General features: G+C 44.0%; 8 protein-coding genes and 1 non-coding gene across 9 annotated transcripts; 5 read left to right on the forward strand and 4 right to left on the reverse strand.

Moving 5' to 3' along the window:
• Window positions 1-132: 132 nt before the first annotated feature.
• Window positions 133-3,346, reverse strand: LOC117571199 (proliferation-associated protein 2G4). The gene is made up of 8 exons (XM_034253243.2): window positions 3,181-3,346; window positions 2,613-2,710; window positions 2,101-2,237; window positions 1,874-2,036; window positions 1,349-1,570; window positions 834-1,059; window positions 468-595; window positions 133-409 (listed from the first exon to the last, which is right to left on the reverse strand). Exons 1-8 carry the CDS (start codon window positions 3,266-3,268, stop codon window positions 284-286), a joined length of 1,188 nt encoding a protein of 395 aa, XP_034109134.1. The 5' UTR covers window positions 3,269-3,346; the 3' UTR covers window positions 133-283.
• A 311-nt stretch (window positions 3,347-3,657) lies between these two features.
• Window positions 3,658-5,389, forward strand: LOC117570856 (adenosine 3'-phospho 5'-phosphosulfate transporter 2). Its single transcript, XM_034252736.2, has 2 exons — window positions 3,658-4,948; window positions 5,007-5,389. Exons 1-2 carry the CDS (start codon window positions 3,906-3,908, stop codon window positions 5,164-5,166), a joined length of 1,203 nt encoding a protein of 400 aa, XP_034108627.1. The 5' UTR covers window positions 3,658-3,905; the 3' UTR covers window positions 5,167-5,389.
• Window positions 5,390-5,577: 188 nt separating this feature from the next.
• LOC117568692 (uncharacterized) lies at window positions 5,578-6,273 on the reverse strand. The gene is made up of 3 exons (XM_034249502.2): window positions 6,165-6,273; window positions 5,855-6,092; window positions 5,578-5,781 (listed from the first exon to the last, which is right to left on the reverse strand). Exons 1-3 carry the CDS (start codon window positions 6,182-6,184, stop codon window positions 5,602-5,604), a joined length of 438 nt encoding a protein of 145 aa, XP_034105393.1. The 5' UTR covers window positions 6,185-6,273; the 3' UTR covers window positions 5,578-5,601.
• Window positions 6,274-6,875: 602 nt separating this feature from the next.
• LOC117568690 (FGGY carbohydrate kinase domain-containing protein) lies at window positions 6,876-9,199 on the forward strand. Its single transcript, XM_034249500.2, has 6 exons — window positions 6,876-7,299; window positions 7,385-8,253; window positions 8,310-8,460; window positions 8,523-8,597; window positions 8,680-8,898; window positions 8,962-9,199. The coding sequence occupies exons 1-6, from the start codon at window positions 7,114-7,116 to the stop codon at window positions 9,109-9,111; spliced, it is 1,650 nt and encodes a 549-aa protein (XP_034105391.1). The 5' UTR covers window positions 6,876-7,113; the 3' UTR covers window positions 9,112-9,199.
• On the reverse strand, window positions 9,108-10,502 carry LOC117568691 (mitochondrial E3 ubiquitin protein ligase 1). The gene is made up of 4 exons (XM_034249501.2): window positions 10,333-10,502; window positions 9,694-10,277; window positions 9,432-9,639; window positions 9,108-9,374 (listed from the first exon to the last, which is right to left on the reverse strand). The coding sequence occupies exons 1-4, from the start codon at window positions 10,435-10,437 to the stop codon at window positions 9,255-9,257; spliced, it is 1,017 nt and encodes a 338-aa protein (XP_034105392.1). The 5' UTR covers window positions 10,438-10,502; the 3' UTR covers window positions 9,108-9,254.
• Window positions 10,503-11,211: 709 nt separating this feature from the next.
• Window positions 11,212-12,362, forward strand: LOC117568677 (uncharacterized). The gene is made up of 2 exons (XM_034249481.2): window positions 11,212-11,386; window positions 11,452-12,362. The coding sequence occupies exons 1-2, from the start codon at window positions 11,357-11,359 to the stop codon at window positions 12,304-12,306; spliced, it is 885 nt and encodes a 294-aa protein (XP_034105372.1). The 5' UTR covers window positions 11,212-11,356; the 3' UTR covers window positions 12,307-12,362.
• A 98-nt stretch (window positions 12,363-12,460) lies between these two features.
• Window positions 12,461-13,707, forward strand: LOC117568676 (uncharacterized). Its single transcript, XM_034249480.2, has one exon. The coding sequence runs from the start codon at window positions 12,480-12,482 to the stop codon at window positions 13,605-13,607; it is 1,128 nt and encodes a 375-aa protein (XP_034105371.1). The 5' UTR covers window positions 12,461-12,479; the 3' UTR covers window positions 13,608-13,707.
• A 2,436-nt stretch (window positions 13,708-16,143) lies between these two features.
• LOC117568757 (major royal jelly protein 1) lies at window positions 16,144-19,704 on the reverse strand. The gene is made up of 3 exons (XM_034249591.1): window positions 19,161-19,704; window positions 16,948-17,144; window positions 16,144-16,765 (listed from the first exon to the last, which is right to left on the reverse strand). The coding sequence occupies exons 1-3, from the start codon at window positions 19,605-19,607 to the stop codon at window positions 16,222-16,224; spliced, it is 1,188 nt and encodes a 395-aa protein (XP_034105482.1). The 5' UTR covers window positions 19,608-19,704; the 3' UTR covers window positions 16,144-16,221.
• Window positions 19,705-20,368: 664 nt separating this feature from the next.
• On the forward strand, window positions 20,369-20,440 carry Trnac-gca (transfer RNA cysteine (anticodon GCA)). Its single transcript has one exon. It is a non-coding gene; the product is annotated as a tRNA-Cys (tRNA).
• Window positions 20,441-20,664: the final 224 nt, after the last annotated feature.

A 20,664-nucleotide genomic window follows, 5' to 3' on the forward strand; every position in this document is an offset into this window, starting at 1 on the left:
GATAATATTGCCTTTCCAAAAGCACTTGCAATGCCTGCCACAGATAGAGATCCTTTGGCTGGCATTGTTAGTATCTTAGGTGAAAAGCGGACATCTTTAAAGTTCTTGGAACGAAAACGAGTTGTCAAATGGTTGTTTTTGTTTTATCTGGTTTTACTACTCAACGAATTCTATATCGTAAAAAGTTAATGGAGCGGCAGCAGTAGGCAGCGCAATTGTTCACAATGTTGTTGCTTTAAGGGGGCGTGGTTTGATTTTATCGGGTTTTTATCCAGGGCCTTGTCTATGCCTTGGTCTCAACGGCCGGCGCCGATTCCACTTTTGTCGCCACAGCAGCAGCTGTGCCGCTAGCCGCCTTCTTGCCCTTGCCCTTTCCTTTGACGGGTCCCAATGGCTGAGCAACCAGTTCCTATATAAAAATAAATTGTTAATATCGAGGCTGGAGCGGATTAGAAGCAATTACATACCTTCAGCTCAGGTTGCGCAATGCTGTTCTCGCTCACGTAGTTCTCCACGTCGAAGTTGATGCCGGTGACCAGATTAACGCCGTTGGGCATTAGCAGTACCGTGTGTTTGAACTGCGCCACGATCTCAGCTGTAAATGAAGAATACTCTCATTATAGCAGGACATTCCAGTAAAAGGGTTCAAAGAATTGAATGTAGCATTGGCATATTCAGACGAAGGCCATAGAACTAGTGGCAAGCGCTGAAGACGCCAAAGCCTTTGGAGCTTTGTTCTTGCAAAATGTCTGGCCGTAGATGGCAGCTCAAAGAGTAACACCAAATCCGGAATTAAGTTTTGCAAATGGTATGTGAAGGGATGATGAACTTACCGGGCTTCTCGTAAAGCACTTGGAAGGGCTCAATCATCTTGTGCGCAACGCATTCGACGACACCCATGCGCGCCTTAGTCTCCTCCTCGAAACTGCGGATGTTGAAAGGCATGTTGCCGTACTTGGTTTTCACCTCAGCGAGCAGGGCACGCGATGCCTTCAGCTTAAGCATGTAGTTCTCCTCGGATTTCTTGTAGATGGACACCTTAGTATCCTTCTCCCGTCCCTGCAAGACAAAACTCAAATATTAGCAAGAGCATTGGCGAAGATATCGAAATAAATTAATGTAAATGGAAGCGTTCTCAGATCTCATAATCTTGCAATCTTCGGGCCAACAAAAGCGCAACTTAGAAGCTTCACATGATGCCGAGTTCGTGAAATAAACTCGCAGAGCGTACAAGACGCTCTCATGTTTGGCAATCTTCGCCTTGCAACTGTCAATCCTCAAGCGCGTGTTTCTTAATCATTGAACAAGTAAATAGAAAGATGATGCCGAAAAAAAGCGATGTTCTTACCACGCCCTCGCCGGTGCTGACAATGACATCGATGGCGTAGACCTCGTGCTTCTCAAAGGTGCACTTCTCATGCTCCTTGCGTTGCGCCTCGCTCGGATTCTGTATGATCGTCTTCTCGCCATCGATTTTGAACTGCTTCAGCTCGTGACTGAGCATGCCCTCAATGGGCTTGCACTTGTAAGACTCGCTGATTTGTTGCACGGCATCGGTGATTGAGTAGTTCTGTAAACAATTAGAGAACATATTAATAATTGATCACTAAACTGCGATCCATTTTAAAATAATGTGGTTTCGCTAAGCACTGGATGATCTACATGCTATGGTTTGTGACTTAGCTTAGTTTAAATGTGAAATTGTGTGCAATAGTAAAGACCGAACATTTCTGGATAATAAACTCGTTCAGTTCACGAAATTGCCTCAATTGATCTCCGCGAGCGTCGAAGTAAGATGCGTCAAGTTTTAGAAGCAGCAGCTCAATTCGTTGCCCGCAGTGTGATTATAAAAATGGCTATTGATAAGACTTACGTTGGAACCGGCTTTAAGCAGACGCAGCGCCGCCTGGACAGCCCAATAAGCGCCCAGTATAACATCAGCTTGTCGTCCGCTTATTTTCTTATCCGCACTGGCGCCTACAACAATTGTGTGCGCGGCCACGGCAATAAAGCCATCAATGTGGGCACCCAGATCACTGGAAAACAAAAATATAGAGATGGAAATTTGCTCAGAAGGAACAATTTGTTGATAATACTTACATTTTAACCACATCGCCAGCCTTGAGCGTGTAGTCGGCATCGTTCTTCGCTGGCGAAAAGTGGCAGACACAGTTGTTGACCGAGAGACATGTTGGGAATGCGATGCCCTTCTTCAGTTCCTTTTCCTTTTTGTATACCTAGTGATGGGTCACGCCAAACGATAACGATAACAGAAATGAACGTATTAATCGAACTGTCAGTAGAATCGTCAATTGGCTGTGTGCCAAAAAATGTCCTCAGATCTCATAATCTTAATGATCTTTGGGCCCCATCGAATGACGCACACACGCCACACACGTTGCAAGTAAACGAGAGGCGCCAAAACGCACGTGGGAGGCAATAAATACTCACGCACGCTGCAAGCACGCGGAAAGCATGCTGCCAATAATTCAGCATGCAACGTGAAATGAAGTATGACAACATTGAGGATGCCCTCAACTTTGTAAAGTTTTAATCATTGGACTTGTTTTTCGACTAAATTGTAGATGTGAAAATATCAAGATGAAACTCACTTTGCCGGTTTCTTCAGTCAGCAGATTGTCGCCCTTGGTGCAAATTTCCCTCACAGAGGCATCCACCACGCACAGTTCAATCACTGCTTTCAATGTTTCTAAAATTAAACACAATAAATGCAAACAGATATAGTCGAGTTATTTCTATACGGAACGAGTTTTTACCACCTCGCGTGGCACATGTGAATTCTCTATTCTTTTACTCTCGTTACAATTCAACTGTTGCTCTCAGTGAGCCAAATTAAAGTAGTTAGTCTTGAATTTTAAGTATAAACTTTCAGCCTTTTATGGAAAAACTTTGTCGAGCACCTGAAAAGTTTGAGGTTATGCACGTTACACTGTCGCTTATCCCGCGTACACCGCCGCGTGGCTACTTCAGGCAGCAGAGCAGCGGCGTCAACGTCAGCGTATGTACGTCAACGCCGACGTCTTCTCGTTGGCTCTCCATTGTTGTCGGCTGGCTACACGTAGCAGTGGCCGACGACGACGACAAAAAAGCAGAAAAATTTGGAATGCACTTTCACTTTGCAGCGTGTTTCTAAAATAACACTTATGCATTTTCACTTACTGTTGACAATTTCTCCAGCCAATTTGTATTTGGTAACAACCAAATCCTCAGCAATGGTCTTCTCGGGCTCCTTTTCTACGTCTGCCATTTTTAAAATGAAACACAAAACGAGAGCTGCTAAATGACGAAATGATGTTTTTGAGTCGGCGGCGTTACCAGATCGCTACACGCTAATTGTAGCAAGTTGGCCGCCCTGACCTCATTTCGCTGTGTACTCTAAGGTGACCATAACTTTGCTTCCGCATTCGCATTTTCTGGCAGCTGAAAGTGGAGTAACTTTGATGTATGCAGCCATAAATGTTTTTAATTATAAAATTTAATGGTGACATCAATAGTTCAAAAAATAATTCCAATATTTAGATAACATTACAGCCACAAAGACGTTATATATGCTTCATGATATAAAAATACTGAAAGCTTTTTCAAGCTTTCATTAAATCGATTTGTCTGTTCGATTTTTATCCACTTCTACTACCAGCATCAATATATCGAGCACTATCGCGTTATCGAGCGACCAGCAAGTGCACCATAAACAAACTGAGAATATAGTTTTTTGAATCGAACGTTTTGTGCTGTAAAGTTGTCTGACATGCACAGATGATGTAACAGAACGCCAAAACAGCGAGTAACGCAATCGATGCGTGCCAATAATTAAGCAGCGAAAGAACCCAACGCAAATCACGCACACGAAACTACTTCAGCACTCACACACACACACACTTACAATGGCCGGTGATAGTCAAGCGGGTAGTGGAAATGGAAATAGTGGGCACAGCAGTGTTATCAGTATCAACAATGACGCACAGTCGGCAACCCCTATTTCTGCTGCCCGTAAATCATCCGCCTCGAAGCCGTCTCCCACACAGGAAATGCGCATTCTATGCTTCGATCTGAGCTATTACAATCGAACATCGCAATTCCTGCTGAGCTGTGCCGGCGTCTTCATCCTATACATACTCTATGGCTATCTGCAGGAGCTGATCTTCACGGTGGAGGGCTTTAAGCCCTACGGTTGGTTTCTCACACTCGTGCAGTTTGGCTATTACATTGGCTTTGGACTGGTGGAGCGACGCCTAGAGGCTTATCGCTTACTTGGCGGAAATCTGTGGAGTGTTGAGCCGGCGCCACGTTGCATTCCGCTTCGTACGTACTTTGTGCTCGCCGCCTTGACGCTGGGCACCATGGGACTGTCGAATTCCAGCCTTGGTTATCTCAACTACCCCACGCAAGTGATCTTTAAGTGCTGCAAGCTAATCCCTGTGCTGGTGGGCAGTATTCTAATCCAGGGCAAACGGTATGGCCCTCTCGACTTTGCTGCCGCGCTGTCTATGTGCATTGGCCTCGCCTGGTTTACGCTCGCCGACTCTCAGATGACGCCCAACTTCAATCCTTGGGGAGTGGCCATGATATCGGGTGCGCTACTCTGTGATGCGGCCATTGGCAATGTCCAGGAGAAGGCGATGCGTGAGCACAAGGCGCCCAGCAGTGAGGTGGTCTTCTACTCCTACGGATTGGGCTTCGTTTATCTGTTTGTGATTATGCTCCTCACCGGCAACTTCTTCAGCGGCTTTGCCTTCTGTTTAGCGCATCCACTGGAGACCTTTGGCTATGGCTTTCTCTTCAGCCTGTCCGGCTACTTGGGCATACAGTTTGTGCTGGCCTTGGTCAGGAGCAGCGGCGCTCCATTGGCTGCCACGGTGACCACAGCTCGCAAGGCTGTGACCATTGCCTTCTCCTTTGTGCTCTTCAGCAAACCCTTTACCGTGCAGTAAGTGAACGCATTGCTATATCTTTCTCCATCTAATCGCATCCCTGATCCTTTGCAGATATCTGTGGTCCGGACTTATTGTGGTACTGGGCATCTACCTCAATGTCTACAGCAAAAAGAACAAATTGACCTTCACCGATCTGCAGCACAGACTCAGCAAGTTGAGTGCGCGATTCTCGCCTCGCTCCCCGAGTCGCAAATTCCTTATCGAGGTCTAATCTGTGAACAAAAACAAATACTTCTTAATCTTAATCTGTTTAGTTGAATTGGACCGTATTGTACTATATACTTATAGCTTAAGTAGATATAAATCTTTTTGCAAAGATCGTATACATTATATACAAATTATTATGTATTTTGATTATCACTGTATTTCTCGACGCAAAAATTAAGAATTTTTGTTTTATGATTTTAGCTCAAATTACAACTCAACTGTAAATATCTAAATTTCTACAATAAACAAATGATATTAAACAATATCGCTGTAATTTATACTTGACTTTTTTTAAGGAAGAAACAGCAATTTATGAATAATAAAGAAATGACATCAACTTTGAAATCCTTGATTAAAGATTTTATCATTTATTAAACAAATAATCATTATTTCCTAGTTGAATTATATGATAATTAAAATTAAATAAAATTGCTTGCAGCTATCTCTCCATGTCGAGCTCCATAACACGCTTGAAAAGATCCTGACGCTCCTTGGCCGATGCCGTTTGGCCCATCATGCGGTCCAGAAAATGTTTCTGATGCTTGATAATGAACTTGTTGCACTGTATGACCGTGGCACCCACATAAAGAGTGCGGAACTTGGCGCGAACATCGCCAATCTAGAATAACAGCAAATACACATCAAATGATAATTGCGATTTGTGTAAACAATGGGACGATAAAAATACTGACGAGTGTTATCAACGGCAATATGCTGGACACATAACGTTGGCCCCGGTGAATGCAACGAATGATAGCAATCTTGGTACGCTCATTGCAGTATTTCACACGGAAACCGTGCTCCAACAATCCCAGTCCGTAGACACCATAATATTTTTCCACATTCTGCAGCAGGCACTTGGACAGCGTGCTGTCGTTAAGGCGCAGCGTTTGTACTGGCGTTTGTGGCACTATTTGCACGGCAATATAACTGATAAAGGGTGTGGATGCAAAGTAATTAGAGTGCAAACAATAAAAAATTACATTTGTTTGTTTTATTTACCGATTCTTAATGCGTACCATGGTAAACAAACGCTTTCAGAGTTGCCAGACTGCTTCAAACACAAAGTCACGTTGGCGAATAGCAAGGCTGCCCATTGATCGGTCGATAAAATTCGCTTGAGAGAATGAGCAATTAGGCGCGAGTAAATTGAGATTTGAATTTTTGAATAAGTTGAGTCACGAGTGCAAACTATATTTCTTTATGGCTCTGTTGACATTACAATATAACAGCTAATAACTGTTAAAGCAATACAATTTTCGTTCACGGTTTTTTTTTTAAGTAATATTTGCTAAAACATATTTCGCAAATTTTTAAAGCGCTCACGCAGAGTTGCCCTATTGCTGCAAGTACGAAGTCACGTTTTCAAGTGGCAACGCAGCCGATTGATCGTGACCTTGATGTCGAGTGCAATCGGTCGATAGAGAGAGCTCTTGAGAGAGAGGAAGGCAAAATCGGCGCGAGTAAATTGAGCGATTCAAAAATTCAAATAAGTTAAGTCGCACTTGCGAGCGTGTTTTCAGTTCGTGAGCGTCGCAGGTAGCGGAAGCCACGGTGAGTAAATGCTCTACATTGCTTAATAACTCATTTGTTTGATATACATCAATTAAATTGTTTGTTTTTCTACTTTTTATAATTAATAATAATAAAAAAAATGTTGAATATAGCGAGACTAGCGCACAGACAGTTTCGGGTAATATTTGAGGTGTGCTGACTGACTTGACAGAAGAATAGTATATTGGAATTCCAGCAGGCAGAACACTTCCTCAACCCTAGCCAGTCCCCTAATAAACCAGTCAATACTGACGTATCTCGACTGTGGGTGAGAGATCTACGACAAACCGGCTCGTCTCGTATTTGTTATCAGTCAACGTCGGGTGGTCGTCGAGTTTGGTTTAATAACATTTATTTGACCGCAAGGCGCACAACAAGCCATAGAAGTTACTCTAACATGTCTGAGCAGGCGTATTTTGTGGGCGTGGACGTGGGCACGGGAAGTGCGAGGGCAGCACTCGTTGCCGCCGATGGGCGTGTCCAGGAGCAGGCTGTGGAGGCGATCAAGACGTGGACACCCGAGCCCCACTACTACGAACAGTCCAGCGAAGACATTTGGCAGGCAATTTGCAAGGTCGTCAAGGTAAGTGGGGCGTCTGCGACGTCTACTGATAACCTCTAACAAGGAGATTAGATTAACCCTCAAATTACGTTTGTTTTGCATCTAGCATGTTATTGCGGGTGTCGATAAACAGAAAGTGAAGGGCATTGGCTTCGATGCCACCTGTTCGCTGGTCATCCTTGGCAATGGAGGAACTCCCGTCACTGTGAGCAAAAGCGGCATAGCCGAGCAGAACATAATACTGTGGATGGATCATCGTGCCGAGCAGGAGACGGCACAGATCAATGCTGCCAAGCATCCACTCCTTAAATATGTGGGTGGCCAGGTGTCGCTGGAGATGGAAATACCCAAGTTGCTGTGGCTCAAGCGGCATCTGCCCAAGAGTTATGGCAGCATCTGGCGGGCTTTCGATCTGCCTGATTTTCTGACGTGGCGTGCCACCGAAGTGGATACACGTTCGCTCTGCTCTGTGGTCTGCAAGTGGAACTACGATGCGGCAGCGCACAGCTGGAACAGCGAGTTCTTGCGTGGCGCTGATCTCGAAGAGTTGACCAAAGATAAGTTCGCAGCACTTGGCAGCGATGTCCAGCCACCAGGCAAACCGGTGGGCAAGGGACTGTCTCAGCGTGCAGCCAACGAATTGGGCCTGCAAGTGGGCACCGTGGTCAGCACATCGTTGATCGATGCTCACGCCGGCGCTCTGGGCATGTTTGGTTGTCGGGCGGACAGCAGCAGCAGCAAAAACGACGATGTGCAGGGCAAGATGGCGTTGATTGCGGGCACTTCCACCTGCCATATGAGCATCACACGCAACGCTTGCTTTGCTAAGGGTATCTGGGGTCCTTATCAAGATGCCATCATTCCAGGCTACTTCCTTAACGAGGGAGGTCAGTCCGTAGCCGGCCATCTGCTGGATCATGTGCTCAAGACACACGAATGCTACTTTGCGCTGAGCAAGAAGTTGGGCGGTGACAAGTGAGTAGTTTCCTGGTAGTGGTTTCTCTTACGATAATGTGTACGAACTTTTGCAGATTCATCTATCAACATCTGAATAAGCTGCTCGAAAAGTTGGCTGCCGAGCGTGGATTTAGCAGTGTGCACTGCCTGACGCAGGACATTCATGTGTGGCCGGATCTGCATGGCAATCGTTCTCCGGTGGCAGATGCCACGCTGCGTGGCACAGTAAGTAAGGCCACCTCAATCTGTACACCACTTAACTGTCCTCCATTTTTCTCTTTTGGTAGATCACTGGTTTGGACATGACGCGCGGCGTTGAATCTCTGGCCATCAAGTACTTGGCCTTCACCCAAGCTCTTGCTGTGAGTTGAACTTTTACAACATTAAGTTGAGTTTTCTTTGCGTCTTATGTTTATTAGTAATTGTTGTAACCTTCTGCTGCAGTATGGCACGCGGCACATCATCGAGAATCTGTACGAGCACCAGCGAGCGGCGTTCCAGACGCTGCTCTTCTGCGGTGGCCTGGCCAAGAATCCACTTTATGTGCAGTGCCATGCGGACATTTGCAATCTGCCTGCGCTGATACCCAACGAACAGGAGATGGTGCTTGTGGGAGCAGCTGCTCTGGGCGCTGCCGCCGCTGGACACTACGAAAGCGTGGAGGTAAGTGTGCAGAGGGAGAGAGAGGATGAAGGAAAACTAATCGATGAGCGTGTAATTCCTTAGAGCGCCTCGAAAGCCATGGGCGGCACTGGGCAGTTGCTGAAGCCGAATCCCGACACTGTGGAGCTGCACAATCGCAAGTACAAGGTGTTCCTCAAGCTGCTGGAACATCAGCGCCAGTACAGAGACATAATGCAGGGCAGGCAGACTTAAGAGACGGAGACGAAGTCGAACACGTCAAAACGAATTTTATGAATCCACGAAATTGCTCAGTAATAAACGCTAATTGAGATTAGACAAACATTTTGGCAACACTGACAACAGGTACACGTGGAATTGGGGGGTTGCTACGTAGCCTAAGCGATAAATGCCGCCGCCTTGGATTCGATGTGGCCGCGACACACGGGGCAAGTAACGTCGATTTTCTGTGCGCAATCCTCGCAGAGGCAAACGTGTCCGCAGGGCAGCAAAATGATCTGCAAATGTGGCAAATAGTTGGTGGAACTTTTCGTAGTATAGCACACTTCACTTACCTCTTTGGGATTTGTAGAGCAGACGACGCAGAGCTGATCCTGCGACAGTGTGTGAGGTCTGCTGCGAGCGCGACGTTCGCGTCGCTCTGTCTCGAGGCGTTTGCGTATCTTGGCCTCTTCGCGTTCCTGTTTCTTTTTGCGATACACCTTGCGCACTATCAGCCCCACGAGCACCATGGAAATGCTGCTGCACAGCACAATTTTGAAGCTATAGGGAGTTGAAAAGTAAGATACAAGTTTTAGGGAAACTGTTAGCACTTACAGCATTGAGGATTTGGCATCCTCGAAACGTTTGATTAGCGTTGATTTGGTGGCAGTGGTCAGGAAGAGCGGTCCCTGCTTCGAGGGCTGCATGCGTAACGTGGAGCCATCCATCTCAATCTCGCCAATGGCTGTGAGAAAGCTGCCGTCGCGCAGCACCTGCTCCGTGGTCTGCAGACCTTTCTGACGCACGCCCGTGAAGAAGCCGAAGATGTGATCGAAGAACGACAGCGATGTGGACTCGTAGTTGTCATACACCACATCCACATCCAGCACAGCCGCGCTTACGGCGTCGACGATCTCCACGCCATGATCGTGTTGTCGCAACTCGAACGGCATTTCATTGACGCTCTCATGCAGCAGTTTGCGCTGCTCTGCCCAGAATCCGGCAAAGGCGCGCATCACACGATGCTCGTGAAGCTTCACGATTTGCAGCACGCCGCTCACACTGGGCACGTAGGCACTGCGCAGTGGGACGCCGATGGGCGTGACTGTGCCGCGTATGACGGCATAGGGTATCTTTTTGTCCTGCTGTCGTCCCACTATGGATTTAAGTTCCTTATCAATGGTGTATTGTGGAGCTTCCTACAAAACAACAACAATTTGATTATGCATTCGCTGCTTTTGAAGTCTAATTTACCTTAAGCACTCTGGCGGTGTTCTTGTAGTGCACATATTCGCGCACACAGAGGCCCAGGATGAGTAGATCGACGCCCAGCGCCACTGATTCGTGTATAAAGTCCATTACAAATAGGTAAAAATAATTTAAAGCTACTAATAATAATATTGTGAGTGCTAGTGTCAATCTATTGTCGTTGTGTGACCATTAGGAACAAATCTTAAATATACCAATATACTGAACTTGCCCATAATTGGCATCTAGTTGCTTGCACAGTTTTAAGGCGCACGTCATTTGAAACAAATTGATACTTCCAAGTTAAAGAAAGTTTGTTACATTTTTCTTCAATGCCATTAGAGTGCTGTTCTCAGATATCATTCAAAATTAGAAAATTGTATATAAAAATTGCTTAACCGCATAAAAAACATACCACATGTCGCCTTTCTGTAATTCGATAAGAAACTGTACAGTTTGAAATGCCATATTATCGATATCAATAATATCGAAGCTTTAAATATAACTGCGCGCTAGATTTAAATTGGCAGGCATTCAATCAAAAAAAAAAAAAAACGCTATGCAAATATTTGATATTTCTAAGTGTTTGTACACCGCTTAAGTGATTCCATGTTTACCAAGAAACAACAGACAGACAGTTACATCTTTCAATTGCCGTTAAGCTAAGAATTTGCTCCATTGTTCAATGTATTTTTTTTGTGTGTCAATATGAACCATTTACCCATCATCATCATCATCATCATCATCATGGTGGCATTCCAATCACTGTAGTTGTTATTGTGGCTGTAATCTTACTTTCGCAAGACATACACACTCACACAGATACACACGAATTGATATAAAGAGCAGCTCTCATTATGGTGGGAGAGTAGAAGATATCTTTACCTTTGGGCGTCCGCTATATTTTTGGGTTGTGAGTCAAACTTCTTTTGTGTAGTTCCCAGCCACGCTATCAATTCAGACAATTGAAGTAACTCGCAGCAATTAGACGTGTTTCAAAATAACAAATTAAATCACAAATTAACTCACAATGTCCTTCGATAAGCTATTCTGGAGCATGGTAAGATCTCGAGAAGTGTGTTTACTGAAATTGAATAATATGCTGATTAATGTTATCACACTTAGCTTGTACTCAACGTCATCACATTACTTACGGCCGCCACTGTAACCACTCGCATCATCCAGCCCAGGGAGACGAGCAGCTGTGAAGGTCGTCAGACTCCTGGACCCATCTGCGAGTCCTGTGAACTGCTCGCCACCTGTGTCCAGCATTCGAATGGCTGGGTGAACATACCCGTCGAGTCGTGTGATGTGGCCAACGGTTACTATTGCAACATACGCCTGGGCACCTGCTCCAATGCCACTGGACCATGCCATCCCTTTGGCATCGAAGGCAACTTCCAGTGCACCTCACAAGGCATCTTTCCCGATCCCTACGATTGCCAGAAATACCACATGTGCTATTTCCTCGACATTGTGCTCGTTGCGGCTGCCGTCGACTGTGGCAATGACAGGGCATTCGATGCACGCACTGGTCAATGTTCCCTCACCCTGGACAGCGCCGTATGCACTCAGCCCCAATACCAATGTCCCCATGTGGGCTACGTGGCAGCTTGGCCCAGCAATCCGAACATCTTCTACGTCTGCAAGTCGACGGTGAATCAGAATGCCGAGGACACTGTGGTCACCTATCCATCGCTGCATCGCTGCAACGACGGCGAAATCTTTTCGGACTACGTTTGTCGCCCCGGCAACAGTTCATCGGTGGTGCCCACTCTTTCTCCATCGATTGATCCCAATGACAATGGCTTCACTGTGATGCCCGCCAGATGCGAACATGTCGGTTTGATGGCCGACAGCGCCAATTGTCGCAAGTATTTCTTCTGCTCCACCAAGAATGGACAACTGCAGCACCAGGATTGCCCCGATGGCACCTATTTCCGACCCGAGCTCTCGTCTTGTGTGCTTGGCACGTGCTAATTTAAGAGTTAATTGCCAATCTGTATGTGTAATGAACCAGTTGCCATTATCTTTTAATTATGAGTTTTACATTTCGTCTCGGGGGAATCTTTTGCTTATCTTTGGGGTTCTCTTGTTTCTTGGCTCTATTTAAGCTGCCTTCCTGCGATCGTCACCTTCAAAAGTTTTTTGAAATGCGTTCTGTTGAGTTGTTGCTACTGCTAAGCGTCGGTCTCGTTGGCTGCCAAGGAAGGGTACTGCTCAACTATAGTCTGGGCATCGACTCCGCTGAACTGGTGACGAATCCTTGCCAGGATGTGCGTTTAGCTGGCTTTATTTGCGTGGACTGCAGCACTCTAGGCTTCTGCTTCTATATCAATGGACAGTGGCAAACTGTGGAGATGTCCAGTTGCCAGTCGGAACGTGGCTTCTACTGCAGCGACGAGGAGACCTACGGTTGCACGTGGCAGCCACGTTGCAAGGTGCCGGTGCGTGGCAAGTTCTACTGCCAAGGTGAAGGTGTCTATCCCGATCCCTACGACTGTCGCAGCTACCACGAGTGCAGTGCCGCCAATGTGGACATGCCACGTCAGTGCACCAATGGGGCAGCTTATTCGCTGCTCACGCAAAGCTGCAGCTTGCCACGCGACAGCGAACAGTGCTCGCAGAAGCAGTACAGCTGCAGCTATCTGGGGCAGACAGGCGTTTGGGCTGCCAATAGCAGCTACTACTATATCTGCCAGCAGGAGGAGACTGTCTTCTATCCGCTGATGATGAAGTGTCGCGATGGCTACACCTTCAATGGTCACAGTTGTAGTTCTCCTGTGCAGACAAGAGCCGTGCAGCAGCAACAGGAGAAACATCTGGATAGGAAGCTTGTGGTCTGCAGAGATGGTGAACGCTTCGCTTCGGACAATGCCAATGCCTACTTTGCCTGCCATGCTGGTCAGCTGGCCTTCCACTCGTGCCCTATTGGTCACTACTTCGATGCCGTCTTCAAGATGTGTCGCTACAATGCCGATACCTGTGAGGAAGGCGAATCCTCCATAGCTGATAGCAAGTATGGCTTCAACTACTGCCTGCATGGCCAGCTCATCTATCAGCGTTGTCCCATCAAGTACTACTACGATGAGGATGCTCAAGCCTGTCGCCAGTTGGCGGAGACTTGCAGGGACTTTAGCACTTCGCCTGCCGAGACAGCTGCTGGTTTCTACACTTGCGTTAAGGGACAACTGCACTACCAATTGTGTCCCGCTGAGACAGCTTACTACGATGAACAACGCGATGTCTGTGTGCAGAGAGATTTGCCTGTCTACCTTTGATAGAGAAACGGTTTCTTAAATTTCAGTTCTTCCCCTGTTTATCATTAAAAATGTATTATCTGCACTTTCCTAAATGAATAAATTTCAAATGCAAGCGTCACTGTTTTAATCATTTAATTATTTTATTATCATATCTGGTCAAGGTTTTAAGTTTCCATAGCTGATGTATTTAAACTTTATTTCGCATTGGTTGGAACAGTATTTAAAATGTGTTTGTCAAAGTTGTTGTCGCTCCTGCTTTTGATCGCTGTTGTCACTGCGGATAATTGCAAAAATGGCGTTTTGTATGCTGCGGAAGCAGCCAATGAATATTACTATTGTGTGAATGGTGTGTTGCTGCAAAAGGAATGTCCGGGAGACAACACTTACTTTGATGCCCACAACTCTGTGTGCCGTCATGGCAAGCCACCTTCAAACTCTGCAACTTCTTCGTCTACAACTTCTTCGCCTTTGACTTCTTCAACTATACCTTCGACTTCTTCTCCCGATGATAACTTAGTAGTACTTGGGAAGTGCCAACGGATTGGTCTAACTGGCGACTTGACAGATTGCAATCGTTTCTATCACTGCGCTGCCAAAGGTGACGCTGTGCAGCGTGGCAACTGTCCTGATAACCACATCTTTGATCTGGTCAAATTCACTTGTGTGCGGGGGACTTGTTGACTTCCTTCAACTTTGCTTAACTTGATAAAAAAAAACCTTGAAGCGAAACTGTGTTGTTAAGTTACTACTTTTGTTATAATAATTGATGCAACAATTTATAACTTTTTCAATTTTACATAGTAAAGTACTGTAACTGGTCTGTAAATAAATAAAAGAAAGTCTTAAAATTGTCTAATAATATATTAAAGTCAACGGTTTCGTAAATTAAATAAGTTATCAAATAGAGGTTAAGAAGAAACACCTTCGTATCACAAAAAATATACACCTGTGAGCTTAAAAAGCATACCACTAATTATTTTGCTAAAAATAATAAATAGATTCTAAAATAATATCACTAAACAAATATTCAATGTAACTTAAATGCAAGAAGTTTGGTGATCAAATAAGTAAAATATAAATATTGTAGCTTTTTTTTAGTTCTGCACAAGTTGAAATACAATAATAACAGTCTTTAAGTGTTCCAAAAAGATCTGTTCGATCAGATTAAAATTCTTCAAGTTTTTTAAGAAATAATAGTAAAATAATTGATTTTTAAATCATCATATCTTCCTGATAATGACATTATCATATCTGGACAGAGTTTTATCTCTAGACATTTAAAGTGTGCTTGAGGCACATTTAGACAGTAGTTTTTAAAATGCCTTTCACCAAGCTGTTTCTTCTGTTGCTGGGAGTTCTTACCGTTCATGGCATTGACTTGGCTGAGGAGTGCCAGTCAGGTGTCAGTTATCCTGCGGGGAATCCTAACAGCTTCTATACCTGCCTGGATGGCAAACTGATCTATGTGGAATGCCCCAACGATACTGTGTATGAGCCCAACATGGGATTGTGCACCCAACCGCCGAGAAGCTGCCAAGAGGGCGAAATGGTAACTGAGGTTAATAAATATGGATTTTACTACTGCATCGATGGCCAACTGAGGTATATACAATGCCCACTAAATGCATACTACGACGAGGCGCTGCAGGTTTGTGCCGAACGTCAGGATTGCCAGGATAGCAAGCTGTATGAAGCAGAGTCTGCATTTGGTTTCTATAGCTGCAATGCTGGAAAATTGATCTATGAGAGCTGCAAAGCAGACTTCATCTTCGACTTGTATCAACAGGGTTGTATTGAGCTGAAGAACTGCACGGAGAATCAAGTGTTTTCTGCAAATACGGAGCAAGGTTTCTATTACTGCAATCAAGGAGAACTAATCTATATAGCTTGCCCAGAAGGCATGTTCTTCGATTTTAGAGTTAAACTCTGTTTGCCACAGAATTTTTACCGGTAAATTGTCCACGCTTATCATGAAAGTTATATTAATAAATAATATAACGATTTCTGACTAAAATTGTTATCAAGTGCGGGCTTTGTCTATGTTGATTATCTCTCAAGTGATTCAATGAAATATAGTAACTATTATCTGCTGCAGTATAGGAAGTTTGAATAATGTTAATGCAATGTGGCAGAGTGATACCGCAGATAGGACCAAGATAAAGATAAAGAGAGTCTCCAAGACTATTTTTTATACGCGTAAAAGTAAATTATAAATTTGTGCCTCCATCAAATGTACATACTTGTATATGTATGTATGTATAACATGCAGAAGGAAGAAGAACTTTTGATCAGCATCAACAGCGAGACGATATAGCCATGCCCGTTTGTTCGAATGTTCTTAGTATTTTTTCGGTATATTAATTTGATACATATTTTTTATAATAATACCGCACTGTTTTGTTTATATTGAAAATGTGTAGTGGGTATCTCACAGTCGAGAACACTTGACTGTAGCTTTCTTACTAATTATGCCTGAACAGTCAGTCGACGTGTCTAGAAGAATGTCTTTCATGGAGTGTGCATTCCAAATGAACAGTGGGTATTTTTTGTCTTGAATAACTTTTTATTGTAGCATAACAAAAACTTAACTTAACTAATCAAAAAATGCTGATTGATTGCACTTCGATTGCACTTAATCGTCGCATTCGCGCACCACGGGATGCAGCACAATGGAGGCGCCATTGCAACCAGTGCGATCTGAGATGAAGTCATGGAAGTTGCTCTCCAGTGCCCACATGAAACGCTTGTGCCCCGGCAGCACCTGCGTGGAGAGACGACAGTCGCCGCCACGCTGCACCTCCTGCAAATTGGAGGCCTTAAAGCACGTCTCCGAGTCCCACAGATAGATATCATTCTCGCCCTTATAACGGAAGAACAACGAAGTGCCGCCATCGGCGCCCAAGAGCACAGCCTGCTTGCCATAGGGTTTGGGTCCCACATCGATGATGGAGCCGGCTCCTTGGCCCACGCGTAGATACTCGCCCTTGATGGAATAGAGGCGAGAGGAGCTCAGGTAGCTGAAGAAGAGAGTCGAGGTGCCGTCGGGCTTGGAGGTCAACGCCACATAGAGCACATCGTTGGTGGGCGCTGTGGCTCGGGGCAGCACAATGCGATACGATTTGTTGCCCGTGATGTCGTAGACTAGAATGCTACGTGCACCAGCATCAGCGACATAGCTGTGGGGGGAGAGGAGAAGAGAGAAAGTAGGTGAATTGTAGGTGTAGGTTTTGTTTCATTAGAAAACATCGCGCAACTTTCTTTGCAAGCTTATCAATGAACTCAACTGATAAGATTGCAATACGAGAGCTTTGAGAAACTTCCAAACTCTTTGCACATGCAGCTAAAATTTTCTACTTACACAAAAGGCTTGTTGTCCTTGGAGTAGTCGATGACAATGAATTGCAGTCGCGACTCGGAAGTAACCAGATCGCTGAGATCAATGCTCTTGACCACCTTGTTGTTGGCCGTGTTGATGGCCACAATCTTTGGACTGCAACGACGTATTGGCTGCTCCAAAGTATTCACAATGCCCACGTCCAAAGCCCACAACAGACCCTAAAAAATAATATATAAATCCATTAATTAGTATAGACCACAAATAAAAATAAATCACTTTATTAGCCATAGACACCAAATAAAAATTAATCAAAAATTCTTTTTATTCGAATGCATTTTTAATTGCCGGAATTTGTCAACAATTCTGCAATTAATTCTGTCTGCACTTGAACAACAACAAATTGTGCAAATTTGCTGAATTGCCATTAAATAAACAAATGCACTGCCTCATTGTTGCTTTATTATTATTATTGTTGTTGTTTTCATAGCATTTGTTTGTTGACATTACTTTTCAACTGCTGACCGATTGTCTAAGCATTAATTATTGTCGATGAGTTTCAATTATAGTTGATTATAAAATACTCTCTATGTATTGCTTGTGCCTTGACCATTGATTGTTATCAATTGAGAAACAACTAAATAAATGCAATGAATTCTCAATGTCCACAGCTAATAACTTATTGATATTAATGCGAAATGTTTTAATAGTTTTTTTGAGTATTCTAACTACTTGAAACTAAAGTGCTCTCAATATTGAAGCTTAAAATTTCAGTATTAAATGCAGTTTTTATTATGAGTTTAAAATTTATGTGTTATTTGAGGCATACAGTTTAAGTTCTGTCTTTTGATTTTTATTATTTGCTATGAAATTAAATAGAGTTAATAAATTGTAAATATATTTATCTAATAACTGATAGAAATCAATGGTAACTTTATGAACTTTAAATATTTTCGATGTTCAATATTTACTTTATAGTGTATTGATTTATATTTGCAAAACCTACAAACATAATTAAGAGGGTAAAGAAATATTCTCAATGATGAAAGTGCTTTCAGTGTTGACTGTTATTTTCGATAAGAAATTAAGTTAACTCAATACATTATAACTGATTAAAATTAATATGAACTGCCCTTATGGTTGTTGAAGTATTGTAACTACTTAAAATTCAAGTGATTTTAAGAAGAAACACTTTCGTATGTTAAATAAATGAACAAGAAATTGATGTGATTAAAAGCAACAATATTTACTTTATAGTCCATTCATTTATATTTACAAGGCTTGCAGACCTAATTTAATTTGAATTATGCAACTCAATATGGAATATGATGGAACTAAAAACTCTAAGTATTTTGCATATTTCTTATTTTTAAGACATTGTTATTCGATATAAAATTAAAATGAGTTTTTATATGTGCTTTGACTTTCGATCTGAGTCAGAAATATACACAGTTCATAAATTCAATATATATTTGACTTTTTGTTATTGAGGTATCTTAATTACTTCAAATTTAAATGATGTAAATAAGAAGTCAGTCTTTAAATTCGCACTATTCAGTTGTCTGCATTATCGATCTGAATGCAGTCAAGTTAATCATGAAGCGGAAATATAGTTCAAGTATCTCAAGTGTCGAAAGTGCTGCGACACAAGCAGTTAAACTTGAATTTGGCTGATAAAACCGAAACTGGCTGACAAATGAACAGTTCTTCAATAGCAATTGAGTTTATCAGCATTTTTATTTTCCATGGAGTTCAACGAGTTGCTTTTCCCTTGAACTGACGCTGGAGAGGGTGTGAGAGGGTTAAAAGGAAGAGAGAGAGGGAAAGAGAGGGAAAGAGAGGGAAAACAGAGGGATAACCAAGCGTTTGATGTTGACTTTTATAATATTCCATTTACCATGGGATGGAACTTTATTTGGGCCGCTTGCCACACGCCACTTGGCACTGTATTTTATTTGATTAAAAAAGCAATTTCATGGTGTAAAAAAGAGATGTCTATAGATGTGAATGTGTGAGTGTGCAAGTCAGTGTTCGTGTGTGTGTGTGAGTGAATGCATTTAATGCAGTGCGAAAACTGTTAAAAAATGCGCCGCAAGTTTCAGGTTTAAAGAAACAAATTGCTTTTCCAGCAACACTGACAACTGACCAACAAACTAAGTGAGCGAGTGTGTGTAAGAGTTGTGTGTATGTGTGTGTGTGTGTGTGATTCGTGGAATATCAAATTTAATTGCACTCACATTCTGATCCACAGCCACATCGACGACAGACTGCAGCGCCTGACAGTTGCCCTCCTCCTGAATGGCCCAGCATGGATACGGCGCAATCTTGGCCAGACACTCGCCCTTTTTCAGGTTCACCTTGCCCAGGGTAAAGGGAACGCCCTGTTTGTACCGTGGCAGAGCGACAAATGCCGAGTCGCGCTGCAGCTGGGCACGGGTGACAATCACATTGCGGGGCACATAGCGACCGGATTGGACATAGATGTTCTTGGTGGAGTCGCAGGGCCAGTGAAGATTGCTGCCACTCAGCTGGAAGGTGAGCTCCGTCAGCGGATTCTTGTCGCACTTGCTGCCGGCAATGGTGTTGCTCGAACTGGAGCTGGACGAATCGCTGGAGGAGCTGTAGCCGGCGCTAGAAGCTGCAGCGAGAAGCGAGAGCAGAAACACGGACAGCAATTTGGTCATTGCTGAGCTGCTGAGTTGTTCTATTGAGTGCGAGATTCGAGTGCAGCTTCGACTGCTGCTGCTGCTGTTGCTGATTATGTAAAACTGTCGCGGCGCTTGGCGCATTTATTTATATTTATAGCCGCATGATTTTTGGACGCTTCACTTGACACTTGACACTTGATGGCAAGCGCGTGTTCTTTGGCTACCAACTCGGGGTCGTCTGGTAAACATGAGGAAACATGTGTCTCACACGCACACTCACACACACACACGCGTACTATTGGGCAGCCAGCACGTCTGCTGCACGCCATTTTGCGACACAGCGGAAGCACACAGCCGCCATGTATGCCCCGCTTTCCGCCATTTGCCATTTGCCATTTGCCACCCGCTTCGCTTCACAGTTTTGCGGAAGTTGACACCGAAATATGTTTGCAGCGCGTGTTGCGATTCGCAGCATTCGCAGCTTTTGTGTCGTCAGTTTTCTGTTTTAATTGATGCACACACATGACTTACACTTGTTCGCTGCAACGATGGGAAAATGCGGAAAACCAATGCCCAAAACCTTTAACTGCAATGTTCATTACACTTGCTGTTAACTTTATCAGTTGACTTTCAATATTGACAATTTAAAAATAATATTCGATAAGCAAACACAGTCGGAACTCTCGACTGGTTTCGTTGTCTTCTTTTTTTTGTGTGCTTCTTTCATTTTTTTTTATCTCTCGTCTCGTCTCGCTTTGTGAGATCAACAATAACTTTTGTCGCCTACTTTTTTAACTGGGGGTATAGCTCAGGGGTAGAGCATTCGACTGCAGATCGAGAGGTCCCCGGTTCAAATCCGGGTGCCCCCTACAAAGCTCACTTTTTGCAGGGATTTTAAGTTATATTTTTAGCAGCTGATGAACTCTGCAGTTGACCCTTGACCCCGTGAGTTCAAATGCAAGCGAAGCGTCAACAATGCGTGACCAGCCATAAATGCTATTGCCTGATTATCTCAGCATCTCTCAATGGCAACGTGTGGACACAATGACCAACTGGCTGCTTGGCTTTTGTTGGGCGAAAGGAAACAGAGGAG

This window comes from Drosophila albomicans, chromosome 3 (assembly GCF_009650485.2).
Source record: "Drosophila albomicans strain 15112-1751.03 chromosome 3, ASM965048v2, whole genome shotgun sequence".
NCBI lineage: Eukaryota > Metazoa > Arthropoda > Insecta > Diptera > Drosophilidae > Drosophila > Drosophila albomicans.